The sequence below is a fragment of the Streptopelia decaocto genome, assembly GCF_964273445.1.
Source record: "Streptopelia decaocto genome assembly, chromosome: 19".
Taxonomy (NCBI): Eukaryota; Metazoa; Chordata; class Aves; order Columbiformes; family Columbidae; genus Streptopelia; species Streptopelia decaocto.
The window spans coordinates 4,576,876-4,604,208 of NC_138674.1; the positions used below are offsets into that span (position 1 = coordinate 4,576,876).

Here is a 27,333-nt window from a genome sequence, read left to right on the forward strand (position 1 = left end):
AGGAGCCCCCGCGGCGCCGCAGGACTACAGCTCCCGGCATGCCGCGCGCCCGGGGTCCGCCCGGCCTCCTCCCCCTTTGCCCCGCGGCGCCCCGATAAAGGTTCCGCGGCGCTCGCAGCGCGGTTCGCTGAGGCGCTGCCCCTGAGGAAGAAGGCGGCGGCGGGGGTAGGGGAGGCGGGAGGGGTGGGGGGGAAGCCGAGGAAATCCCGGCCGCCGGGGGCGCGCCGTTCTCTCCGGGAGGGGCGGAGAGGCCGGGGAGCGGCAGCCTGGCAGGGGCCGAGTGTCCCCCGGCGTGGGGAGGGGATAGCGGAACGGACCCGGAGGACATGGAGGCCGAAGGGGCCCCTTCGTGGCGGGGGCCCGCCGGGGTGACCCGCGAGCTCTGCCGCTCCTTCGGCCACTACAACCGGCACCTGGCGCGGTTGCAGCACAACCTCCGCGACACCAAGAAGTTCTTCCGCGACGTCAAGTACTCCCAGGGACACCCCTTCGCCGGCGAGGGCCCCCCGGCCGGGGCTGGGGACGGGACCCCCCGGGATGGCTCCGCACCTGTCGGTGAGAGAGGGGCCGGCGGTCGGGCAGGGCCTGCGGCGGGCGGGGAGGCCTGTGGTTGGGGTGTGGGGGGAAAATGGAGGAGAGTTGTGGGGATGAGGGGACTGTGGTGGGCGGTAGGTGGGCTGGGGATGGGTTAGAAGGGGGTGGTCAGTAGGTCAGAGAGGTTCTCCTGCCCCTCTGCTCTGCCCTGGGGAGACCACACCTGGAATCTTGTGTCCAGTTGTGGCCCCTCAGTTCCAGCAGGACAGGGAACTGCTGGAGAGAGTCCAGCGCAGCCACCAAGATGCTGGAGGGAGTGGAGCATCTCCCGTGTGAGGAAAGGCTGAGGGAGCTGGGGCTCTGGAGCTGGACAAGAGGAGACTGAGGGGGGACTCATTCATGGGGATCCATATGGAAAGGGGGAGTGTCAGGAGGATGGAGCCAGGCTCTTCTCAGTGACAACCAGTGACAGGACAAGGGGTAATGGGTTCAAACTGGAACACAGGAGGTTCCACATAAATCTGAGAAGAAACTTGTTCCCGGTGAGGGTGGCAGAGCCTGGCCCAGGCTGCCCAGGGGGGTTGTGGAGTCTCCTTCTGTGCAGACATTCCAACCCGCCTGGACACCTTCCTGTGTAACCTCATCTGGGTGTTCCTGCTCCATGGGGGGATTGCACCGGATGAGCTTTCCAGGTCCCTTCAACCCATGACATTCTGGGATTCTGTGTGATTCTGAGATACGGGGGTGTGAGAGGGTTTGTGGGGTGAAATTGGGTGATGTGGGCTCTGGAAGAGGTAGACCCATCTTCCTCATCCCCACACCCAGACTGCTTTTTGGGGGTGAGCGAGATGTGGCCCCTTGGAGTGGGTGGTTTGTGGTGGGTTTGTCATGGAGCTGATGGCATAATTCCCTCATCATCAGCTTCATCCTCCACAGTCTCTGTTGACAAACATCCCTGCCCATGCAAGCTCTCCTGCCATGTGCAGAGCGGCCCCTTTCCATACGACTGTCTTGTGAGGAGAGCTAAGCATGACATTAAATGTATATAAAGATCTTTATTCATTTTCAAATGGCTCATGACTCATCTCTTTTGGCTACTTGTCCAAGATACTTGTCTATGCTTGTCTTATGCTTATAATTCCCATTTGAAATTTCAAGTGTTGTTGAGTTCTTCCGCCAGCCTATGTAGAAAAATAAAAGTAGTTTTCCACATAAGCTGTCAGAATAGATGTAAATAGTTTCATAAAAATGTGGTGTCTCTGTTTACGTCTTTCCGTGACTTCCAAGAAGTGGGAACTAGTTGGTTTCCCTCATTTTCTGGACGTCTCAGTGCTGTTGGAACGGCAGCTCCACTGGCAATGCTGTTCTGTCCGGTTACTTCTTGTAAAAGCTTGCGAGTCAAATAGCAGTCCTGTCTTAGAAAGTCTGCTTACCAGGCTCTGTAGGTGCAAATGCATCATTAATGAAATATTCCTGACACAGGATATGGATTTCACCACAATCCTGCCTGCTGTTTCTAATAGAGAGTGCTTACAATCTGTTTTGTTTTGTTTTTAATACCTACCTTGACCCAGTTTGACTTTATTGCTGGATGCGTTACCAACTGGCCCTTAAGTATCAGGGCTCCAAGGAAAGGCTGACTGCTTTAGGACTTGTTCACACCAGCGGTAATAACAGTGTAGGCTCTCGGTTCAGGATTGCAGACTGCAGAGGTTGTATAACAATTACTGTTCTTAAATAATTTTACCTTTGTGCCTGAATAATCTGCCTTTGGACAGAGCTTCTTGTTTCTGTAACATTTTAGTTGAATTGTACATGTCCAGTACTCCCTGAATCTTAGTGGCTGGTAATAAAGCTTTGTTCCACTAACATGGGGAGGTTGTTTTAGGTGTCGGGGGGTTTAAGGAGCACAGTTCTCACTGACTTCAGAACCACGTTTTCCTGGAATCTGCCCTACAAGTGCTGTCAAAGTGAGTAGAATTTTGACCGAGCAGTTCTGCAGGCTTTTTGCATCAGGCATGAACGCAGACATTTGGCGAAACACAAAAGAATTAGGAAGCGAAATGGACCCTCACTGCCTACAACTGAAGCAGAAAAACAAACTGTGAAAGTAAACGTTTCGGAAACAAAACAAATGTGAAGGGTTTTCCTTTTGAGACACCTGTGAGGCAAGTGTAACTGCACAGGGAGGTAACTGCCCTTCGAATCGCACAACTAAACACAGCCTGGGTTGCTGTCTAACGTCAGGCCTAAGGATCTGCTAAGCTGAGCAGCCGCTGACCTTTCGGCTGAGCTTGCTTTTCCATCCCACCCTCTGCTTCTTAGGAGTACGACAGGCAGTATTTGTCCATCAAGGAGTTATCACTGACCGAATGTTCCCTCTCTAGCCTTACTACAAGGCTTTACTCCTCAGAGTAAGAGCAATAAAATCAATTTAAAGGGAAGCCTTCCAGCTACTGTTTATGAGAGGAGGGAGAAAGTCTTGTTTGCACTGTCTGCGTTTCTGAAGCGGAATATGTAGTTTGTTCTCTAGGTCTGCTTTGTCACGTACAGGCTTCGAAGAAGGATTTGTTATAATGCTACCTGTTATAATGTGCTAGCCTGCACATCTGACGGCTTTTTGTTCTTGCTGCTGCTCGCGAGCGTGTTTTGCACTGACTTTCTGTAAAAATAAAATCTTAATTAGGGACTTGGCAGTAGATTTTACTAAAATACGTTAAGATACTAAGAAAAAACAAAACAGAATCCCTGATTTGAAATGAAGAAATAAACTTAACAGCAGAGTCCATTATACTGTTAAGCGGCATTCTTTATTTTATCAGCACTGGGGATCATCCTCCGTAAGTGCTCCAATGACTGGATTCTTTTGTGTTGCTTATATTGACACAATTATTGTGTATTAATTAGAATTTTTAGAAATTTTTAACATACAGTATATCTGTACTAAGAAATAATTAATGATGTTGGTTATAATTTAGTTTCTCACTTACAATGCATCTATTAATTATTAGTTAGATGAGCTAAGCACTCTGCTTCTAAACAACGTATCACTTCACCTTCTTTCTCCCTCTTGTCACGCAGAAGGATCTAAAACTTGAAAAATATCCCCTCATTTTGCAGGTGGTCAGAAAGCATTGATCATGTCAATTAGTTAATGATGGGTACGTCCTTTATAACTTAATCACAGTACACATGAATTTAGCAGCTTCTCTTCAGATGGTAGGTTTTTTCTTTAGGCTATGCTTGAAATAATTTAAACTCTTTGCCGTGGCAACCAAAATTTTGTGATATTTCTTTTGCCTTATTTCAGAAGTGTCTGTATGCTGGGCTGTGCCTCTTGTACCGATAACCAGAGCATCTCCAGAGTTCTGGTCAGTGCCTGTGGTGTTATCTTAATGAGCGTGTGCTGGGCTTGGTAGCATAATGACTCCAGACATAAATGTATTTTGGAGGGGCTGAATGTGTTAACCAGAGGGTTTGGAAGAGTTTTCATCCCGATGCTCTATTGACTGAGGGTCTGTATCCTGGTTAAAATGTGACAGCTTTGTCCCTGTTGCCGTCAGCCTCCTATTGTGCTGGTCAACACAAGATGATGGTTTTTAAGATTAGATAACATGAGGAGAGGTGGAAATAACTCCTCAAATAGGCAGGAGGAGGCACTTGCGAAGAAGCTTCAAGTGAAGCAGAAGATGAAGTTTGGTTTGGGGCTTGCCGACGTTCTGATATCTGCTCCTGTAGAACTGCTTGTGTTGCTGAGTTGATCCGTCTGTGTGTTCTCCTGGGTTTAACAGCACCGTGCTGGCGTGGCACTAAAACTTGGTTTATACACCTGTGCTAATCCTAAATCTCGTAGTGTTCAAAGCCTGCTGGAAGTTATTGCCACCACCACAGGAATTTAAGGATTTTCTATGCGAGGTACCAGTATTTGCGATAAGTATGAGGGTCTGGCTTTATTTAGGCACAGTTGTCCACATGTATTATTGAAAACGGAATAGAAAGACAAGTGAGACCGGCAGTGCAGTTGGCCTTCCTTGGAAAGAGCCTGAGTAAACCCTTAGGACATCTATAGATTCCATAAATTAAAGCTTAGATTCTTCTTCCAAGTGTTTGACGGAGTTTTGAGCTGAGTCTTGGTGAGAGATGTCCTTGTTCTTGGACAGGCTTCCTTTCATCAGCATGAGCTTAATAAAATGCACGCGGTTAAGGATCCCCCTGCAGCCTTTTTTTTTGATGTGTTTGTCACATGTCTCCAAATAACACAGTATATGGATACAGCATATAGCACCAGCTAAAATCCTTGGCCAAGGTCCTGCCACAAACAGGAGCTGCTCACACAGACATGGGAATATTGCCACATCTCCTCAGTAAACGAGTTCGAAATCTACTCTTTGTTAGGTACCGCAGGAGGTCACATTCCTCCCTGCTTCACGTTCAGATTAGTAGCATCACCTGTTAAATACTGGGTGAGTGTTTTTACCCTGCGTCTTATTCTGAAGTAGTAATATACGTTCCACAATGCGGAATAAGAGCAATTGCTCCATCGCTGTGCAACTCGCTGTGCGTTTTTGAGACCACAAGACCCACTCTAAGATATACGAGTGATAGATACACGTAGGTTTGAAACCCCTGCCCCTTGGTGGGGCACTGGGTTCGTTGTGATGCGGCTGAATCTTGATTTTTTTAGTGCTGGTTCCACGTTTGTTCTCCATATACTTGGTGTATCGCAGTGTGACATCAAGTGAAATGTAACGGATTTGTTACTGCTGCAGCTTGTAGTAAACTTGTTGAATAAATGCTGATCACAGGGAGGTTGTGAGCGTGAAAAAGATGAAAGGTGCTTTAAAGACGTATTTATATATCCATTCTGTGCTTTCAGTAATTTCGGCTAAGCTGCTGTATTTCAATCATTTGTGTGTACTCGTGAATCCAGAGGGTGTGATCTGTCTCTTTTCTTTTTTGAAAGCCTGTGCAGAGAAGGTTTCACGGCCATAGGGTGCCTTCTGAATTGCTTTTTTCATGCTCCGTAGCTGAAGAGAATTCCAGTTGGAGCTTCAATAGATGTAAACAGATCAAAGAAATTCTTTATCTTGCAGATGAAGGCTTAAATGTGCTATTTGTGGGGGCCAAGATTCTGCCCTTCAGTCACTTGATGTGGCTGCTCTGGTCTGGTGGTGGATCCTGAAAGGCTCGTTTAAGGAACACTCATGAAGAGTTACACTTCAAGAAGTGATTTCTTGCTTAACTTTTCCCAAACTATCTGTTTATGGGGATCAGTGTCCTGTGTGGGGTTTGCTGAGTGGGGAGAGGGTTTCCCTTGGCATTGGGGGGTATGGAAAGACTCCTCTGATGAAGAGAATTCATCAAGCCGTCCTATTGCCAGACTTGAGACTTGAAGGAAAGCTAAATCTTAGGCAAGGTGTTAAAGAAGCCTTAAACTGGGTCTAAGACACAACCAGCTATGCCTGGTATTGCTCCTGATTTGAATGATTTCACTTAGAGGAATTGAATGCTAAATGGATGAGGATTAGAACAGCTGTTGTATGTTATCTTTACTCACACTGAGGAATATCTTGGTATATGAGAGCATCTTGTTTTCTTTGGGGTTTGAGATGCTGAAACAATTTGGGATGCCAGAACGTGACTCATTAAAAGAATTTTAATAGCCCTGGTGAAACAGGACCTTCCCCTACAAAATCCTGCTCTGCTGTTTTGTATTTGAGTCTGTCTTTAAACCGTCATTCTTGTCAGTTTGCCCGATATCAGGGCAATCATACTGGTTTCCAGCCTTACCATTTGGCAGTTGTTTTGGGGACTGGCGTCTCCATTTGCTGTTTTATTCTCGGGTGCCATCTGCCCTCGGATCTGGGACCACGATGCTGGAACACCCGCTGGTTCGTACTCGCAGGGCTTGTGCTCAAGAACAGCAGATGGGGAATTTGTTTGTATCCATTATTTAATTTCTTTTTGGTACTACCAGAATTATTCTGTTGCTCTGCATAAGGTAACGCAAAGCTGCTTAGACACCAGCTTAGATGACTGAGCGTGGGAAAAGCTGTATTTAGGGCTCATAAAACAATACAGCAGCTAAATTCAGTACTAAGGCTGAGTTGATGTAGTAGGAAAAATGGAAGGAGTTGCAGCATCATGGACTAAGAATTCCAAGGGCCTGGTAGTGGGATGGCACAACCAATGCTTCAGAGAGAGCGATGCCAGGGAGTCCTGGCTACTCTGCAGAAGATACAGATGTCAAGCCATTTCTTTTTGCAGCTTAAATATTGGTAAAATGAATAAGAATATCTGGCAAACTGTGCCTGTTCAGTTCAATGACATAGGTTGGAAAGACGCGCCCTGTTAGTGCGATCAAAGGAGTGAAACCATTTCTTATGGTCTTTCAGGCCGCGCTGGGAACCTTCCGCCTTCCAGCAAAAAGTGTCTTCCCTTGGGCTTTTCTCTACCTGGGCTGCCGAAAGTATGACAGTTCAGTCTCTTTAGATGCCGTGATTGTATTTCCATCAGGGAATTACTGGCAGAGGTTATTAGTTCTGCTGCCACGTGTCAGCAAACTTGATCTTGTCATTTGCTTCATGTAGAGAAGCAATTTTGCAAGAACGCCTTTCCTTGGGGCTAGGAGGGCGGGTTTGCTGCTTGAAGTCAACGATCCTAAACTTTGGTCAACAGGCTTGTGCAGCGATACTCTTGGGATTTGGTAGATGCAAAGTATTTGAGATTTTTAACTGCGTGGGTGGAACTGTCACCGATTCATAGTCGATTGGATTTATTTCTGGTATGTGACAGGAACGTTCTGTACGCCTAAGGCATCAAAACTTGGGAAGAGTTAATGACCCATTGGGACTCAGTGAACTCCGGAGCTATTCCATCCAAGGCAAAATTAGCCCTTTGGTGGTTTCAACCTTGACAACTGTTTCCTCCTGACTTTTAGATCCTACTATTAGTCTTCCCCTAACCTGCTGAAGAGAGCTCTGTGTAAACACTTCCCGGTGAAATAGGTGGGGAGAACAGTCTTAGATGGGGAGAGCATCTTAATGGCTTGATGAGGATCAACCTCCTGCTGCCCTCTGTGTCGGTGCAGTAGAAACTCCGAATTGCTGCCACTGGTTTCAGGGTACATAAGCAAATTCTTGGTGCTGTGTGGGTTTCTTGGTGGACTGTGTGGGCCGCATTCAGCTGCCTTAGACATCCAAGACCTATCACTTGGCCAAGCTGTTCTAATGAAGTTTGTCCTTTATTTTAGGGCAGAATCTCATTTCCTTCCCTCGCCACGAGGAAGAGCATCTCCAGCGGACTGTGAGCTGGCACCCTTGCCTTCTCATCCTTGGCCAGAACTGTAATGCCAAATGCCAGTTTCTCAACCTTCTGCTGGGTGAGAAGCTGCTCCCCACCACCAAAATCAGCAATGAGGAGAACTGTAAGAGGCGCCGGATCCGTTTCACGCACGGGACGCAAACGCGGATTAGCCTGGCGCTGCCCGAGCAGTATGAACTGGTCCATATGATGGCAGCGCACCGAGGGCACTGGGACACAATACCCGAGGAGGACTTAGAAATTCACGGGGATACCGAAGATCCTGCTCACCGGATAGCGGAGCTGGAGGTCATGCTGCCATACTCGCTACTAAAGGTAACTTGATGTCTGTGTAGCGTTGTTGTAGCGAAGGTGTAACGCTTACAGGCCCCAATAAAGCTCACGGTTTAAACTCTCAAGCACAGGGTATTTTTTAAATTAAGGAGAAGCTGGAAATCTGGTGTTAGGGTTTTGATTGGACATCACTGTCAAGGCTTGTGTGCTTTTGTTTCAGCATCATTGTTCCTTTGTAATGTTTCCATCTGTCTCGGTAGCCAAGCTTACTCAGGTGTAAGTCCAAGTGTCTTCTACAATTTTACTCCCGTTTCAAGGTTATTCAGGGTTAGCTTTGCTGTATAATTGTACCTAGAAGCTGTTGTACAAGGATATGTACTTTTTATCCTGAAGAGCTTGTTGTCAGGAAAAGAAAACCTTCTTCATTCCACCATCTGATAAAATTACCTGATTTAATTTGTGAGGGAGGCTTTTGACATTGCTGTGGTGTCAATGGAAACACCAGGTGTTAGGAGCAAGGAGGTGGGAGTCTGTTCTCAGGGCTGTTTCTAACATTGTTAGTATCTTGCTTTGTGACTTGCCTTTTACTTGTCCATGAAACACATTCCAGTCCTTCAAGTGTTGCAGTTTGGTGTTTAGCAAATATCGTTAAAGATAAGGGTTGTATTTCATAGCTTTTTACAGCTTCCTTAAGCTCTCGTTGCATTTTGTATCTTACATCGAGCCTTTGTTATTGCAGTAAAATACTGCTGGAGCGTTGTGTTTGGCAGCTGAATATCTGGAATAGATAACTAATTCTTAAATATAAATTGCTTAAGTGCAAAGAATATGATCCGTTGTCATATGAGTAAGTGTATGAACTTCATAGTTGAACAATAAAATAGCAAGGTAATTTATTTTTTGGACATATGAATTGAGAGACGATTGCAAATAGGCAGAAAATGAAGCCAAATCTATCTTCATGGGTTTGAAATATGTTTTAGAAACCAGTCTGTAGCCTGTCCTAACGAGATCAGACAAATCAATGGAGTGCGCATGTGGCTTCCAGCATCCACTGAACGGACAGATATGCTTTGTGTCTGTAAAGTGTACGTGAGGCAGCCGCTGCTTCCCAAAATAAACGCCTGCTCTGGATCTTCTGCTTGTAAAATCACAGCTTGCTTTGCATAAAAGAGTATTTTGCTTTACATGTATTTGACTTGGTTATGTTTTCAGATGGGCGAGTTTAGATGCGCTGCAGTTTACAACCCTCTTTCAGATCTCTCATGTGAGTGACAAAGATCTCTCTGTCTGGCTTTGGTGATATTTAGGACATTTCCATGAAAACAGCTCCTCAGATTAATTTGAAAAGGGTTGGGGAAATAAAAAGCTCTTCCAGTAGAAGAAGAGGGAGGGTGAATCAACAGCGAGCTTCAGCTTGAGTCAAAGGGTTCCTTACATGAATTCAAGGGGCTAAAGGAATTAAAAACAATGTTTTAAGGCTGTTAGGAAAACATATTATAATTTAGCAGGTAATTGGGCTGGGGATAAGTGACTGTTAGATTACAGGAGTCTGACATGTGGGCTTTTCCACCCTTCTAGCTAATGTATGTTCTTCAGCTCTGCTCGGCCTACACCGAGACAACCGAGGGTTTTTATTCAATATCTAGTAGTTGTAGCTGCCGCTCCTGTATCTGGTGGAACACGCAGCTGGGGCGGTAATGGATGAGGGGTTTTGGACGCTATCCAAAGCTGCATGTCTGCAGAACTACTCCGGAGGAGCTTCTGCTTTTTCTGAACTTGGGAAACAAAACTAGTGGTCTAATAACACTTGTGTGCTTGGTGATAGCATGGTATTCAATACAGAGCTGAAGGATTTGAAATTTGCCCAGGAATCAAGTGATTTGATGGGGCTCAGCACTTTTTGGGCAGAGGGGAAGGGAAATCAGTCTGAATTTTACCCCATCTGTTATCCAGAATCCCTGTATTTTCATCTGCTTCTCTCCCAACAGCCGAGCGCTTAGAAGCAATACTGTGTTTTGTGATAACCTTATATTCCAGATATTCAAACAGAGGAGCTGTCAGTGACTTCAGGACCTGGGGAGATAAAAACTGTGCAGCTTTTCAGGCCTAAGCATCTCTTATGGAGAGATTTAATTGCATAGGCTGGCCTGGGTGTCTGAATTACACGCTGCTGCGTTGTGCAGCCACTTAATGCTGAATCACACTTCTTGGTGCAGATACTTGTTTGCTAAATCCAAACTCATTAGCCATTATTCCAGTAAGGAAAGACTAAGTTATTTCAAAGTTAACAGTATCCAAATATTAACTAAACTACTTTTTTTTTTTACTTGGACATAAGTTCAATACAAGTGTAGAATATACCGCTTTTTAATATTGAGCTGCCAATGGAGCACCCTGGTGTTTTTCTTTCCTATAGTCTGCTATCCAGGGCGTGGGACCGTGCTGGCTTTTCTGTGTTACTGAAGGATGACTTAATCCAAAATGGCTTTACAGAAAAGGGGGGTGAGGAGGAAGGAGGCAAACATTTCATTTGCATGGGTCGGCTGCTGTGAGAACACTCCCTTGTATAGGTATGTGAACTTAGTTATTTTTAAATATAAAACATCGGGGAAGGAAAAATCTTTGGCCGAGCTGCTCTATTCCTTGGGGGTCACTGCCCACAGGAATGCAGGTCATGGGGAATAATCCACCTAACCAGACAGATTCTTAGATTTATAGTGGCAGGAAACTGTTGGCTCTGTCCCTCAATCTTATCAGTTGTGCCTGGAAGCCAAAATGGGTTTCTCTGAAGTATTAGTTTTCATCTGGATGGTACAGCGGAGCGGGAGGAGGTTCGCAGGGCTGGACGCTTCCTTTCTCATGCCTTGTCTTGCTTTGTGCTTCATGCGACTCATCTTACTGTAAGTCAAGGCCTGTTTGATCCTGGATTTTAGTTTTGTTTGGAGATACGGGATTCACGTCTGAATGCACAGATGTACACACAGTGTGCCCGCACGGTGTTCTCTTTACATTGACCTTTTTTAATCACTGTTGACAGCATCATATTTTAAATGGAAGGGCTGTAACTCTGCCACTTCATGTACCTGATGTTCAGATTGCGAAGTGGGAGGCTTTGATATTTTAAAAAGGTAAAGGAAACGTGAATGAAGTTGCTTGTCAGCAATTTCATGCTTACAGCTCTGTCAGGAGCATTCAAGTGTGTTTGTAGCGGTGTGACCTTGGGAGAAACAGCTTAAAAATGTCAGGAATCCAGTGTGAGTCATAGGTATTCCCCATACAGAAAGACTTGATCTCTAATAATATGAAGCTGCACAGACAGTGTTTAAACTTCTGTAGGACGTTAATAAAAATAAAAAGGGAAGAAATGTTGCTAATGCTCTTTGGAAAAGCCTGAGAGGCCTCTATGGAAAAAGAAGGACCAGTTGCTGGGGCTGTGCTGGGTTGTCTGTGTTGGTTTTCTCTCTGTCTCCTAGAGACAGCGCTGGCTTCCTCCTTTGTTTGCAGTCGCTGGCGTGAGTCACCGGCCTGGGGAACAACCCATCACCGCACATGCCATCCTGCTCAACATCCCAGCACCCTACATCCCATCATCACACATCCCATCCTGCTCAACCTCATCCAACAGCTCCTATTTCAGCACCCAGGAGTCCCAGGGCAGGACAGACTCTTTTGTAGCTCTAAGAGCAGTTGGGAGACCTGGTCAAGTCTTTCTCATTTTTCTGGTGGAGCAAAATGGTTGAAGAGTTCTTAATCATCTTAATCAAAACAGAGCCACCAAGATGCTGCAGGGAGTGGAGCATCTCCCATGTGAGGAAAGGCTGAGGGAGCTGGGGCTCTGGAGCTGGACAAGAGGAGACTGAGGGGGGACTCATTCCTGGGGATCAATATGGAAAGGGGGAGTGTCAGGAGGATGGAGCCAGGCTCTTCTTGGTGACAACAATGATAGGACACGGGGCAGTGGGTTCAAACTGGAACACAAGAGGTTCCATTTAAATTTGAGAAGAAACTTGTTCCTGGTGAGGGTGGCAGAGCCTGGCCCAGGCTGCCCAGGGGGGTTGTGGAGTCTCCTTCTGTGCAGACATTCCAACCCGCCTGGACACCTTCCTGTGTAACCTCATCTGGGTGTTCCTGCTCCATGGGGGGATTGCACTGGATGAGCTTTCCAGGGCCCTTCCAACCCCTGACATTCTGGGATTCTGTGATCATCCCCCATTACAAGTCAGGAGGATGGTGCTTAAATTCTCTCTTCAGTTCAAAGCCTGTGAGGTTTTCTTTCCTTGTTTTGGTAGAGGAATATAAGTGATTTGAACACTATTCTTGCATATCCCAAGGGGAATCTTCTCTCCTTCCTTGGAAGGGAGGGAAGCAGGTTTCAGAACTGGCCCTTTTTAGTAGGGTTGGTAAGTAGTGGTGTCAGCAGGAGTGCATGAGCAAAGCAGAGAAACTCTGTGCAGTAAGAAAACAAGTAAATAAAATAAATCTCTTGGGTTTTGGCTGGGTTTGAAGAAAGTAATAACTAAGCTTGTTATTAATACAACCATCTGTTCCTCCTCATCTGTCCTTTGGCTGTGAGCTCTTTGGAATGGGTTATTGTGCTGCCTTTGGGCAGTATGGCTGGTGTGGTGCTTGCTACACTGAGAGCGGACAGCGCGATATTTCCTCGAAGAGCTGCGGATCTGGTCAGCATCCCTGGGAGCTGAGGGGGTGTTTACTGAGTGAGCTGCTGCAAAATGGGGCAGCTGTAAGCTAAAGAATAACAGCTACTCCGCAACAGGACTTAGCTGGGAAACTTGTTCGAAGTTCTATTCTGAACTGGATTAAAGCTGAGGAACTCAGTGCAAAATCCATGTTTTGGAGTCGGGCACTAATCCGTTCCCGGATCACCAGCCTGGGCCGCGTATTAAAGCGTGATGCTGTGCGTGAGACTCCAAACCCTTCTAAAGGGTTTGAATGTTTCTGGTTTTGCACTTTGTGAATGAATGACAGTGTGGTTTTGCATGTATCAGTTTTTAGAAGGATCTGTACCAACCTGGTGTGGTTTTCTCTATTTCCTCACTTGCTAGGAAGTGGACATCGTGGTAGCGCCGTGTCGCGGGTTCCAGTCTGCCGAAGCCACCTTGGGGGAGTACGTGAACCAAGTCTTGCCTGTTGTCATCTTTGCCATCAGCGAGGACGAACTTTCTTCTTCCGACGAGAACGAACTGCGCGAAATCAAAGAGAAATTCTCTTTGCCTATTTTCTTCTTCAAAGTGCCGGAGTTGGGGGTTGAGCTGATCTCTCCCAAAAAAACTGAGAATGAAAAGTCCTCCCTTTACTGCCAGCTGATGGACTTGGAGTATCTGAGCACCAACCACTGCAGCTGCGGAGCTCCTGCTCCCGACGCTGATGCCCAGAGCGTGTTGGTGGAGCAGCCGGAGAAGCTCCGTCTCTTAAGCACTTTTTCCAGGCAGGTGCTTCAGAAGCATCTTGTGGAAGCGGCGACGAGTTTAAACGAGGTGCACTGCCGCTGCCTGAACATCTTCATCAACCAGGCCTTCGACATGCAGCGGGACCTGCAAATCACGCCCAAGAGGCTGGAGTACACCCGCAAGAAGGAGAATGAGCTCTACGAGTCACTGATGAACATTGCCAACCGCAAACAGGAGGAGATGAAGGACATGATCATAGAGACTCTTGGCAATATGAAAGAGGAGCTTTTGGAGGATGCTGCTAATATGGAATTCAAAGGTAATGACCATTGGGAGAGTCATGGGAACGAAGCGGTTAAGGGTTTTAAAGGGGAGTGATGGGGGAATATTTGCCGGTTGAATGGCAGGGTAGACAAGGGGCTTTGCAAGAAAATTGAGAAGCAATAGATAAAACACTTTTCTGGGTAAAAAGCACTGGCCTTAAATGAGAGGCCTGAACATATTTCTTCTAAATCAGCCTTTTTCCCCCCGCCCCGAGCTTGCTGCGTAGTTCTGGGTTAGGGTAATTTACTTCTCTGCTTTAATTCCCTGTTCTGCCAAAGGAGAAAATAAACTCTTTCAACTTTGCCTCAGTGGACGTGTTGAGACTTGGGAATAAACCTGTCCTAAGAAAAGAAGCTGGCGGAGTTTTAGTGCTGAAGGCTCAAGTTGTACTTTCTGCTTGATTTCTTTGTCTGAGAGAGGTTTTCATAAGACTTGGGTACAGAACCTCCTAAAGTGAAACCCCTCTGGGTAGGTAAGGTTTCAACACAACATATTGTGCTCCTGAAGCCAACACTTGGCGATTGGTGTGTGTTTTGGGGAAATGTGGGAATTCTCGCTGCATCTTCCAGTACCAGAACTTCCAGGAACACGCACATACGGCGTCTGTCGGAAACATCCAAGTGAAGATTTGTAGGTTGATCCTCCACAGGTCTTTTCTCTTTGCCATAACAATCATTTATCTCCTAAGGAAATGCAGCTCACTGGGCTGATGGGGAAAGATTTTTCTATTTAAAATGAAATCAGAAATAACTGGTTTAATAGAAATAATATTTTGTGAATTCAGTGCTCTTCTAAGACACAAGAGAGGCCAAAACTCTGTATAATTTTGTTTCACGTGACTGATTCCTCCCAATTTCAAACCGGTGTGTTATCCCCTGGGACAAAGAGGAGAAATGATGGATTATGTTTGATCCTGCAGGTTAGGATCTGGATCTCTTTACTTCTGCAGGTGGGAAATGGATTTTTACGATGTCTTGAAATGCTTGCTTTGTAGTGCCTGTATAAAATGTAGTCCTCAAAAAAGAGCTTAATTGCAACATAACCTATTTGCATGCTGCAAAAAAAACCCAACAAAATATGCTAATAGTATAGTGAGTGTGTGAATTATCCCTGCTTAGGGCTGCTATTGCTCCTTGATCAGGACAGGTAATAATTCCTGTATTCTGTCTGTCCCACGCTACATGGAGCTGGAAAACTGTAGTGCCCAAGTTCAGGATCCTGAGTACGTTTGGCAACAAATATCACTTAGAGTGCAGCATCTTGTTGAGTATCAGCATTTGAGGTAGTATCCTACGAGAAGGAAGGGTTATTTTGAGGAGCTAATGCCATCTGCCAATGGTTGGATCGGTTTTAATTAGGCTGGGCTCTCGCTGGCCAAAATCCAGAGCCAAGGTCTTCAGCTCCTGGTGGTAACACGTTGCTACTCAGAGTGGTTACAGCGCGTGAGCAGCGATTGCTCAGGGTTTGTTTAAAAGTACCAAGTGGTAAGATGTGGTATTTTGGCTTTACTGCAACCTGGAGTACCAGCTGTGCATTCCTGGAGCTACTCTAATGCTTTTGTACTTCCTGTCGCAGAATACCACATTACTCAAGGTCTGTAGGGCTGGTTTTGGACCTCTGTAAAACCGGCGCTGTAGCATTGGATGTGCAGACTGGCAAAAATTGCGACAATCGGTGTGGGTGGGTTGTGCTGTTATTCGCGGCTTTCTTTGTATGACTTAGAAACGCCGTTGGCTTCCCAGTAGAACATCTGCATTTAAAGTAATGAATCCCTGAAGGAGCAAAAGAGCATTTGAAGCAGGAGCTGCAGGTCCTTTGCAAAACGCTCCAAGCAGCTCTTGGTGGCCATTGCTGCAAGAGTGACACATTGAGTACAAAAGATGCCTTTATTCTTTTTATTCTTTCGTGCAGATATCATCATTCCTGAGAACGGGGAACCCGTTAGTTCCAAAGACATCAAGTGTTGCATCAAGCAAATTCAGGAACTGATTATTTCTCGATTAAACCAAGCGGTTGCCAACAAGTTAATTAGTTCGGTGGACTATCTGCGCGAGAGCTTTGTGGGGACGCTGGAGAGATGTCTGAAGAGCCTGGAGGAGTCTTGGGAGGTTTCAGTACATCCTGCAAGGAGCTTGGAGAAGTCAAAGGATGTTTCTGTCCACATCACAAGCAATTATCTCAAACAGGTATGGCGACTTCAATGGCTGTCTAGAATATTCTTCATAATTGCCTTTATCCTGATCCAACAAGGCGGGAGGAGACTGAGATGCTCAGTGAAATTAGGGGAATGCAGCTCTGGTGTCTTTGAGGGAAGTGCTAGAACTGAGCAACAGTCACTTAAAGACCCAATACTTATTTTTCCTAAATCTGTGCCAAATAACCCAATTACAGCCTAGAAACACCCATGTCCTTAATAGAATAAATATAACCAAATAATGGAATATCCCATGTAGTGTCCTTATTTTTCATTTTCAAGGTCTGCTCCATTTTACAGTGACTATAGCTTGCAAAGTTCTCATCTTGCCATCTTTCCCCTGCTTTCCAGATACTAAACGCAGCTTATCACGTTGAAGTCACTTTCCACTCTGGCTCAACGGTAACCAGGATGCTGTGGGAACAGATCAAACAGGTATGGGTGACGTTATCATTTATTTCTAGCGTGTGTCGCTGTACAGAGAAATGCTTTCTGAGCGAAGAATAACGTGAATACTCGCAGCTGCCCTCTCAATGTTGACTTTGGACACATGTTGGAAAGCTGTTGCTTGCCCGCTCAGCTCTAAGACTGTGTGTATAGTTTATTTCTGGGGAAGCTAATACTTAATTTAAAGCAAATACCTCTTTAGTGCTTTCTTTCTGTACCAAAACAGCAAAGGAATGATGGTCAACACTTTGAAGCTCTTGCTGTTCATGTTTTGGGTGACTGGTTGGTTATTTGGGAGTTTCTTATGGGGTTTTTTGCTTGTTTGTTTTGCAGTGCATCTTGATTCAGGTCAATTGACTCCTCTCTCGCCAGTGCAGACCAAATTTCCTCAGGTCTTTGTTTGAAATTTGTCTCTGTTAAAGCATTGGTTTTTCTGAAGTTCCTGCTTTGACCTTTACTGCCCTTTCCCCATTGAGATTCAATATGGATGGGTGAGAGAAATACAAGTTTTTTCCCAAATAAGCACAAGTGCGGACTGAGTGGTAACAAACCTTTCGATTCCTCCAGTCTGGGAGAGGGATCCAAACTGGCTGTGCAGCAGATGGATTTCTGTGGCTTCTAATAAAGGGTGGAGCAGGGCGTCTTAATGACCGAGCAATTAAAGTGGTTCATACCCACACTTGGGATTTCCGTACCTTGACAGCATGTCTGCCTGGAAAAAGCTGTGGCACTGTAGCTCTCACCAGCTTAGGAACATCCCCCTTCCTGAGTCTGTTCTTTCAGGCCACGAGCTGAGAGCAGCATGTTCTCTGTGGGCTTTGATGCAGAATTCAAAGCTGTCTTAAGATCTGCTCGTGCAGGGGCACTTGCTCCGTTCCAGCTCCAGTTTCTGCAGCCCCAGCCAGGGGACCGACACAGCTCTCGACAGGAGGTTTTTCTGACTGTCCTGGTTTTGTTTTAAACAGGACCAGCTCTCTTGTAGTGAATTCAACAGGAGTGGTATTGATACATTTGCTTTGTGTTCTGAATTGTGAGTCATTGGGTATTGAAGATGATACGCATCTTGTGTAGCTACGAATATAAAAATTGAGAATTGGTTTGGCTAGTACAATCCCTGCTCTGCTGCTCAATATTTTGAGTGTCGAACTTAAACAAAATGTTGTCTTCCTGAATTATCTCAGCTTCATCTCTGCATGAAAATGGGCATGAATTTCCAGTTGCTGCTTCTGGGTTATCAGTGAATTCTGGGCCAGAGGTAAAACAGTTCAAATGGGAAAGATTGCTGTGGGCAGCCACTTACTGACAACTTCTCCAATGCGTAAATGTCTGTCGTCTGACACTCTTGCTGTTTTCTGGGTGGATCACCATGTTCTTGAGTATCTTGATGGGTATTGTCAGCCAGTAGAGGAGAGGTGGATAAGTTCACCACCTGGGAAGGGTAGAAATGTAGCAAGTAATCAGCTATCTTCTCCAGCAATCGTTTATTTTTAGTGCTTCTCTTTCAATTAACACTTCAGCTAAGTTCTTCTAAGTAACTGCACTCTTCTGAATTTAGCTGCATGTTTTTTCAGACACTTTTCGCTCCGGAGCTGGTAACGGTAGCAGCGGCACGCAGAAGAGGCCCAGGTTTAGACTTATTGCTATGGCAGCCACGGTTACTGATAGATTTTGCGTGTCCCATAAGTGAGAGGGGTGTATTTGCAAGGAGGGGCAGACAGAACAGGTGACTAAAATTGACCAACTGAGTCACCATTTACTGCAAGGGGACACGGTAGTGACGCAGCCCTCGACAGGTGTCACAACCGTGAGGTTTTCCACGCACTGGCTGTCTCACCACGTGTGTTGTTGGTCAGATGTGAGAGGATGCTTGGCTTGCAGGAATGAACTCAGCAGAAGGTCAGAAAAATCAAACCTGCTAGTGTGTGTGCACAATATTGTGATCAATACCTCTAAATTGTTCATAGTTGCTATAGGTAATTATTGAGCCGAATTCTACGTGCAGATGATGGTGTGTTATTCCAAGCAGCCTCAGTAAATTGACTGATCCTTTCTTTTTGTGTTAGTGCCTTAATTCTGTTTCGTGTTTTCCTAGATCATCCAGAGGATTACGTGGGTCAGCCCACCTGCCATCACCAGTGACTGGAAGAGGAAAGTAGCTCAGGATGCCATTGAGAGCCTCAGCGCATCCAAGTTGGCCAAGAGCATTTGTAGCCAGTTCCGGACCAGGCTCAACAGTTCCCATGAGGCTTTTGCAGCTTCTCTGCGACAGGCAAGTGTGTGGAGCTGTCAGGGAAGACTTGTTTTGTGCATTGGTGCTTGTGGAGACAGGATTTTTAATTGCAGAGATAGCTAAATGAGCAGGTCATGCAGTTAATGCTGCTGTTCTGTAGGCAGAGGTGGCAAAGCTGATTGAGTGCCCTGATACAAGGTCCCATTTTTAAACCAGGCATGCTTAAAGTAGGATTTCTCCTCAGTTGTGCAAGAACCGTCATGACTCCAGGGCTTCACAGCAGACAGGATTACAGTGTCTCTGATATCTCTCATAGTTAGAAGATGGCCATTCTGGCAGGCTGGAGAAAACAGAAGACCTGTGGCTGAAGGTGCGGAAGGATCATGCTCCTCGGCTGGCACGACTCTCGCTGGAGAGCAGGTCCCTCCAGGATGTGCTGCTGCATGGTGAGCTCTGTGCTAGATGTTCTACTGTCTTCTGCTCCCTCCTTCTGAAGTGGGTTTAGTGTCCAGTTGTGGCCCTTCAGTTCCAGCAGGACAGGGAACTGCTGCAGAGAGTCCAGCGCAGCCACCAAGATGCTGAAGGGAGTGGAGCATCTCCCGTGTGAGGAAAGGCTGAGGGAGCTGGGGCTCTGGAGCTGGAGAAGAGACTGAGGGGTGACTCATTCATGGGGATCAATATGGCAAGGGGAGTGTCAGGAGGATGGAGCCAGGCTCTTCTCGGTGACAACCAGTGACAGGACAAGGGGCAATGGGTGCAAACTGGAACACAAGAGGTTCCACTTAAATGTGAGAAGAAACTTGTTCCCGGTGAGGGTGGCAGAGCCTGGCCCAGGCTGCCCAGGGGGGTTGTGGAGTCTCCTTCTCTGCAGACATTCCAACCCGCCTGGACACCTTCCTGTGTAACCTCATCTGGGTGTTCCTGCTCCATGGGGGGATTGCACTGGATGAGCTTTCCAGGGCCCTTCCAACCCCTGACATTCTGCGATTCTGTGATTCTGTGGGTGTAAAGAAGTAGGAGGGGTGTTTTGCTTTTCACTCAGTGAGCCTCCATCTGACACATACTGAGAACCTTGGCCCGTGAGAAGCTCTGGGCTGCCAGCCTGATAGCGTACGGGAACTAATAAACATGTTTTAACGTCTGACTAAATGGATGTCGTGCCTTACAGGCAAACCAAAGCTGGGCCGTGAGCTGGGCCGAGGACAGTACGGTGTGGTCTATCTGTGTGACAGCTGGGGAGGGCATTTCCCCTGTGCGCTGAAATCCGTTGTTCCTCCAGACGAGAAGCACTGGAATGACCTTGCACTTGAGTTTCACTATATGAGGTGTGTATAGTAAGCGCATCTCTCGTTCCTTGTGGATCTCCTTAACTTCACTGCTGCAAATGCTATAGGCAGAACCTTGCCTGCTATAGTTCAGCTTGCCAGTGCCACTGCAAAATCACAACAGGCACAGAATGGTGGGCAGACACGCTCCTTCCTCTTTTAATCTGGTTCTCTGGTGTCTGTGCTGTTCAGGCACTTGCTGTTTTGCAGAGTAAATTAGAATTAGAGTGTGATAGCACACAGTTCTTCCCCCCTGATTTCTGGTGTTGAATCATCCCTCCTTTCCTAATCTTTGTCCTGCCTGACTTCACAGAAGGAAATGATGGGTCTGCACTGCAGAAAACAGCTGGTTTTCAGTAAACAGCTGCAGGCAGGTGCTGCGGTGCAGACAGCCGAAATAACACAGTATTTCTTTGTACTATAACCTTTAATATGCTTTCTTGAGTTTAACTGGATCAGACAGCTGTATATTGTTATCAACCCCAGAACCACGGGGTGCTGTGAATTTTTACTGTGCGGCACATGGTGTAGGAGCATGTTACTGTTATAAAGCTGCAGCTGTTGAGCACTTTTCCTTTATAAAGTGGGGCCTGGCTTGGGGAGAAGGATATAAGTGAGCAGCTCTCTGTGCTGAACTTCCTTTAGGTCTCTGCAGACACACGAGCGGCTCGTACATCTCCATGGTTCTGTGATAGATTATGGCTACGGAGGAGGCTCCAGCATTGCAGTCTTACTGATCATGGAACGGTTGCACAGAGACCTCTATACTGGACTAAAGGTAACCATAGTCCATGTGCAGTATGTACATTTTTGTATGCCTTAAAAGAATCGATACCTAGACATCTATTAATATGTGACACAAAGCCAGAAATGCTTCGTTTTCAGTGCTGCAAAAGGAACTTCCCACTTGTAGGAATTAAATCTGTGTGTGTTTATTCTTCAGGCTGGGCTAGAATTAGAAACACGATTACAGATTGCCTTGGATGTAGTTGAAGGAATCCGTTATCTTCACAGCCAAGGACTTGTGCACCGGGATATCAAACTTAAAAATGTCTTGGTAAGGAAAACTTGTGTATCTGGCTAATCCTGAGGTTTTATGAGGCCTTTTTAGTGAGAGGGAGAAGTATAATATAAGTGAAATAATAGCTTTCTTCATTCAGGATGTTTGAACTTGGGGTTTTAGCCACAAGGAGCCTTGCAGTGAGGTTTCCCTAAGTCATTTTCAGGCAGAAAGCCCAGGGGACAGGGAGCTGTAGAGTCACTTCTCTGGAAGGTTGAGAGCTTGAGCTACAAGTCGTGTTTCCAGTTCCCAGTTCTCTCAAACCCCAACCACACCCTCTATGTAGAAGACAAGTGAAGGCACGTCTTGTTACTGAGCTTAACTGGGTAAATGTCCATGAGCAGCCAAGTAATCGGAGAAGTTTACTTAAGAACAAGTGCCCAACTCTTCAAATATAAACAGGTTTTGAAACCTTAATATTCAAATGCAATACAAAACCAGACAAGTGTGGTTATCAGCTGCCCGTGTATGAATTCTCCTACAGCTTGACAAAAGGAATCGAGCCAAAATCACTGACTTGGGGTTCTGCAAACCAGAGGCCATGATGTCGGGCAGTATTGTGGGCACACCTATTCATATGGCTCCTGAGCTCTTCACAGGTATGTTTGTCCATTCAATCCGCTGCTGTCTCGCTCTGCCTTCCATTTTGAAGGCCATGACTCTGAATTAATGTCTCAGCTCACTTATGAGTGAAAAAATCATTAAAAGAATTCAGAAGACTGCCTGCTTAGAATGCAGAGCGTGTATTTTTTCTGTATTTTGAGTCTCAGTCTTAAATGTTTGGTTAATTGAAAGAGGATTCATAAGCTTTGAAGTGATTAATACTCTTGCAATTGGAAGGTTAAATTATTAGTTATGAAGCTGAAAATATTTAGCTTTCATAGGCAGATACTTCAGAAAGGATCCCATTTTTTTGTATAGATAGCAAGTAAGGTGTTTTCAAAGTGGTACTTACATGTGGCATGTGTTCAAATTCACTGTGGTGTGCACTCTGGTGGGTGTTTTCCTTGAGTGAGCATCTTCCAGTAGCACCTAAAGGTCTGTAACACATTTACCAGAATCCTTTTGGTCTGAGATGAAATCAAATTGCAGCAATCCTATTTGTGTTTAATTTATCAAATATTATGCAATGAAATGTTGGTGGTTAAGTCTGAGATGCACCTGTACTGCAGCGTCTCTGAACCTCAGCTTGGGAAATGCTGGTACAGGTGAAGTGTGTAAATCCTCTGGGAATCAAACTTTCATCCCTTGACATTTGGTGATGTGTTACTAAGCTTCACACAAATCTTGCCTTCTGGCAATGAAGTTCTGGTTTTCATTTGAGGAAGCGGAACACAGAAATTAATCCTTGGACTGCTCGGATTCCAGCCATGAAGATGCTGTTTGCCCCGCTGACCAAGTGTGTTTTTTGTCACAGGGAAGTACGACAACTCGGTGGATGTTTACGCATTTGGCATTCTCTTTTGGTACATTTGTTCAGGACATGTGAAGTTACCAGAGGCTTTTGAGAGATGTGCAAGCAAAGATCACCTGTGGAACAATGTTAGGAGAGGTATAAATGGCTTGTTTTGAACTCTGTTGGTTGCTGCCTTACGCTTGAGTAAAATTTGAGGGGAGATTAGGGAAGCCTTTTTTATCCTCTTGGAACTGAAAGGTAAAAATACAAGTTGTATTGCTTCAGTGACGGTTTAAAGAGTAACACTTACCTAGTTAAACCTGGACATGTTCTGCTGAAAGTCTAACTAAAATTAGTAGGGAATAAAGAAATAAGCTTGAAGTTAACCACCTCCTTGCCGTGGTGTGGCAGGAGCTGTGCTGGAGCTAAACCATGCAAAATAGTCCAACACTTGTGATGTAAAGCAGATCGCAGAACCAGCCAGGCATGATCTCCTAAGGAATGTTTAATCCCCTGCCATTTCTGGAGGCCGTGGGGATCTGTACGTTCAAGCGCTTCATACGTAAAATACCGGGGAAGCTGCTGCTGCTGGGCTGGATGTTGAGTAAAACACACTGGTAGTTTTTCCCCTAAAATATAAACTTACTCTTACACCTGTGTAGGTTTAGTGTAGTGCTGTGTTTAGTGGTGGTTTACTCCTATGGTATCAGAATGCTTTGTGTCCCTAGTTCCTTCCTGTTTAATCTCTCCCCTTCTCATGTGAAATAGATTAACTCAGCTGAGCGAGTCTTTGGTCAGAAAGCTGCGCTCGCTGCTTGTTCTTGTGTCGAACTTGCTCCCAAAGGCACCATTATGAGTGGGTGTGGGGGGACCTTTTTTCTTATAGGGGAGGGTCTTCATTTTGCTTCCAAATAGTTGCAAAGAGGAGGCTCTAGTGAAACTAAAGGTGTTGGGAGCGTGCTTGATCTCCTGAGTGACTCCAGCAACGCTCCCAAAGATGGTGACATGTAAACCTCTATCAAGAGCATTAGACCCCAGACAGTCTACTCTGGTCACTTCAGCCTGCTCCAAAATAACGCACATCAAAGTTTTTGAGGTCCGCTGATGGTAACCACATCCTTCTCCGTTTCCCAGGGGTTCGCCCGGAGCGTCTCCCGGTGTTTGATGAGGAATGCTGGCAGCTGATGGAAGCCTGTTGGGATGGGGACTCCTCCCAGCGTCCTCTCTTGGGGATTGTCCAACCGATGCTGCAGGGGATCATGGACAGGCTCTGCAAGTCAAGCTCTGAGCACCCCAACAAAGGTTTGGATGACTCAACTTGAAGCACGGAAGAATTTTTAATTGTGGGAGAATTCGGAACCCCGAACTCTGCAGATGGCTTCTTCACATGTAGCTCTTTGTGGCTAATGTGAGTGGGACAGGTAATAGCCACCAGAAGATTGCTCACAGAGGTGAGACCTCGGGGATGTTCCACCTTGAATAGCGGCCAGAGAAATCTCCCCCGGTACACCCCACTGATGCTAGTTACCCCGCTGCAGCTTTTATTACGGAGTTGTGCAAATAGGATAGAAAAATCCCCACCCTTAAACTAAAAGGGGATTTTTGCCAATCCCACCCAAACACCCATCCAAGAAAAGCATCTTGCGTGTTCCAGGTAGCGTCTGTGTTGCTAGGAGTCGATCCCAACAGTCTTTACTCAGTAAAGTAAAAACTCTTCCTATTAACTGATGGCCATAGGTGGCCTTTGGTCCACACGTCGCTATCCCAATCGCTTCTCGATTGGCACCAATTTCAGTGTGGCTGGAGAGAAAGCGGAGGCTCTAGGCTAGAAAGTGTTTAGAAGCTGAGAGCATCTGGCTGAGCTTCTTGCGACACTCCAAATGTTTACATTGACAGGAGCAAAGCTTCCATGTTTTACCTAAAGGGGTTTATCCACTGTTCCACTGCAGTGCAAACACCCCAAGTTATAAGCTATTTATCTCTTGTGTACCCTTCACCTCTTCTGTAAACAAGCTCTTTTTTCTAGTCATTTTGCTTCATGATAATTGAACGTCTGAAGAAACCCGACCTTTCTTTTATGGTCTTCTGGTAAAATGGAAGACTTCTCAGAGGTGACACATTGTAAAACCGAACCAAAGTCATTACAACTAATGACTGTCCATGGGGAAAATGCCAATTCATTTTTAATTAAACTTGGGGTTTGGATTAGTTGTAAAGGCAATGACAGTTTTAAATTGTGTGAACTGCGACAGATGGATTTTTTTAAAAATAAGGTTTCTTCAGCTTTTTTAAAGTCACGTGCTTGGTGAGAGCAACTCGAGGGAAAACAGGTCATTTGTTCGTCAGTAGCTGTGTGTTGTGGCTGCGTCCGTTCATCTGATCGTTCACTCTGAATTCTCTAATCTGGCTGTGTTGAGAAGAATCAAAAACGGGAGGGGAGGGGATTCCTTCGCAAGGAAGGTGCGGGCGCTTCTGGAAATAAAACCCTCGCCCCTTTTGCATTTCAGGGGTGAAGTCGGTTGATCTTAATGTAACGTTACCTGTGGGTGGAGGCTGAGACAGAAAATGCACCTTGTTTACTACACGAGTTGGCAAGTTCTCCCTGGGTTTACTGTTCCTCCAGCTGCAGGGGATGGTCACGCAGCGCTGGTGGTTCCCTGGGAGCTGCCGTGTTGCATCCCGAGCAGCGCAGGTGTGTGGAATTTGACTCGTACACAGCAAAATTACAACCGCTAGTCTGCCTGTTAAACAGCTTGAACAAAGGAAAGGGATACATAACCCTGCAGTATTAGTTTAGCTTAAATCTTCCTTTCTTTGTGCAATAAACAGAATTAATGCGCTTTTATATATATATTATATATAATATATATATAAAGACTTTTTTACTTACCCACAAGCGTGGGCGTTTCTGGTCTGTGATGGCATGAACAGAACGGTTCTCTGCAGACACAGCTCCGCCAGCTCAAAGTGCAGCAGCCAAGAACCACACGTGCAGGAAAACACAACCTTGTCCCGAATGAGAACGGGGAAGCGTTTCGCTGCCTTGGTGCACACGCTCCAGTGACACTAACAGTATTAACTCTGTTCTGCTGTGCGTGGTGGTTCGTAACCTTATTTAAAACTAGGAGAGTCAAGGCCAGTCTCTGGCAATTACTAGAGGTAGCTTGTGTAAATAATACATGTATGAATAAAATTGAAATCTCTGTATATGCAATTCCAGAAATGTCTTGTATGGCTTTTCCTGTGTAGCCATCTCCAGACACTTAGCTGACGCTTTATTTTTTTTTATTGTTATTTGTAGCTACCTTGATGTCTCGTTTCCCTTTGGTTTGTCTTTTTGCATGTTTTGGTATTGTAGATCTGCAGGTTTTCCCAACCTCAGTACAGCTACTTCTCCGCATTCTTTTCTTTCCCGTTGGGTATAAAGTCTGCCAGACTGAACTTGTTTTGAGAGATTTCACACACCCTGTTTATCTTTAAACCTAATGCTCCTCACCCCCCCATTAGAGCAAGGAAAACGAGGTGAATAATTGCTTTATTAAAAGATTCCACAGAGTGTAAAATGAAAGTGGGACCAAATTCAAACACCCCTGAGCTTGGTGCAGTCAGTCTGTTCTTCTCCCAGACATTTATCGCCTCAATCTACTGAAAATGTTTGTTACAGTGTGTTTTAATGTTATGTTATAACCTGTGCATTGTAACCAGGTGGTGAACTGGCTTCTGTTGTATATGGATGCAAACCAAGTCTTGTGATCATTGCCACTTAAACCAAGATAAATCCCAGAACAGGGAGGACTAAACCTCTCCCTTCCTGGAGGCCTAAAGGGGAGATCAGGCCTAAAATGATTTGGGGAATAAAAGCTTTGTTTAGAAAGGTGTAGGTTTGGCACCATGAGGTTCCGGTCTAGGTGTTAGAACTTGCTCTGCACTCCACAATCCCCAGCCCAGTTTTAAACCTTTCCTTCCCCATCCCCTGACTGGGATGAGCTGGGAGAAAACCTACTCACACTATACGGGATAAGGAACGGGCTGGAGGCTTCAGGACACTCACTGTGCCTCTGGATCAGATCCTGGGCTTAAGTCTGAGGATTAAACTTACACTAAACACCTTGTTTGCTGACTGGAAAGCAGCCGTGGTCTAGGGAGTGGGAGAGCAGCCTCTGCTTGCCCTGAACCCACTAAGCTTGGCTTAAATAAGTTACACAAGTCACTCTTTTTTTATTTTATATATATTTTTTTTCTCTAAAGCACTATTGCCCTTTTCAGTAAAAAGTGGCCATTTATCTGCTTCAAACAGCCCTCGAGGCTTAAAAAAAGTAATAATAAAATAGCACTAAATGTTCTGAGAGCGGCTTCGCGTGCTCGGCCGGGGGCAGCGGGGCCAGGCCGGGGGTATTGGACCAAAAAGATGTCACAGGTTTCCCGAGCGCGTACGAGAAAGTGCAATAACCGGAACGCCCGAGCTCAACCCTTGTGTTTTACTATTATGAATTATTCCTGTTGCTGTTGTTTTTTTGTATCTGACCCGCGCGGTACTAACCCCCCTCCCCTGCGCTCCGTGTGTTGTAAACGACGCGACTGTGAGTTCAGCCTTCGCCTACCGGGCGCCGCTCAATAAAGCTGCTGTGACCGGTCGCTCTCGGTGCTTTTGTCGCCGCCGCCGCCTGTCCCGGAACGTCGGGCGAGCGGCCGCGGGGCCCGCCCGGAACCCTCCGTGCGCAGGCGCCGGGCTGCCCGCCGCGCTGCCTGAGCCCCGCCGCGCTCCCCATCCCCGCCGCCGCGCCGGGAGGAGGCGGCGCTGGGCCCGGTGGGTGGG

At 46.1% G+C, this 27,333-nt stretch overlaps 1 protein-coding gene across 2 annotated transcripts; it reads left to right on the forward strand.

Annotated features, from left to right (window-relative positions):
* The first annotated feature begins 238 nt into the window (after window positions 1–238).
* On the forward strand, window positions 239–27,152 carry DSTYK (dual serine/threonine and tyrosine protein kinase). Of its 2 annotated transcripts, none has more exons than XM_082069055.1 (13): window positions 239–555; window positions 7,787–8,172; window positions 13,197–13,860; window positions 15,777–16,051; window positions 16,411–16,494; window positions 18,599–18,779; window positions 19,057–19,182; window positions 19,905–20,061; window positions 20,707–20,839; window positions 21,005–21,118; window positions 21,606–21,720; window positions 22,539–22,673; window positions 23,652–27,152. In XM_082069055.1, the coding sequence occupies exons 1-13, from the start codon at window positions 327–329 to the stop codon at window positions 23,837–23,839; spliced, it is 2,787 nt and encodes a 928-aa protein (XP_081925181.1). In that variant the 5' UTR covers window positions 239–326; the 3' UTR covers window positions 23,840–27,152. The 2 variants fall into 2 exon arrangements, with proteins under 2 accessions (XP_081925181.1, XP_081925180.1); XM_082069054.1 differs by having other exon boundaries at window positions 401–555; window positions 7,792–8,172.
* Window positions 27,153–27,333: the final 181 nt, after the last annotated feature.

Bases quoted from the DNA above. Each gene is read 5' to 3' on its own strand.
- DSTYK (XM_082069055.1), top strand. From the start codon at position 327: ATGGAGGCCGAAGGGGCCCCTTCGTGGCGGGGGCCCGCCGGGGTGACC. The intron at 18,780-19,056 runs GTGTGTGGAGCT...TCTCATAGTTAG, and splicing joins AGCTTCTCTGCGACAGGCAA to AAGATGGCCATTCTGGCAGG. The intron at 19,183-19,904 runs GTGAGCTCTGTG...CGTGCCTTACAG, and splicing joins CCAGGATGTGCTGCTGCATG to GCAAACCAAAGCTGGGCCGT.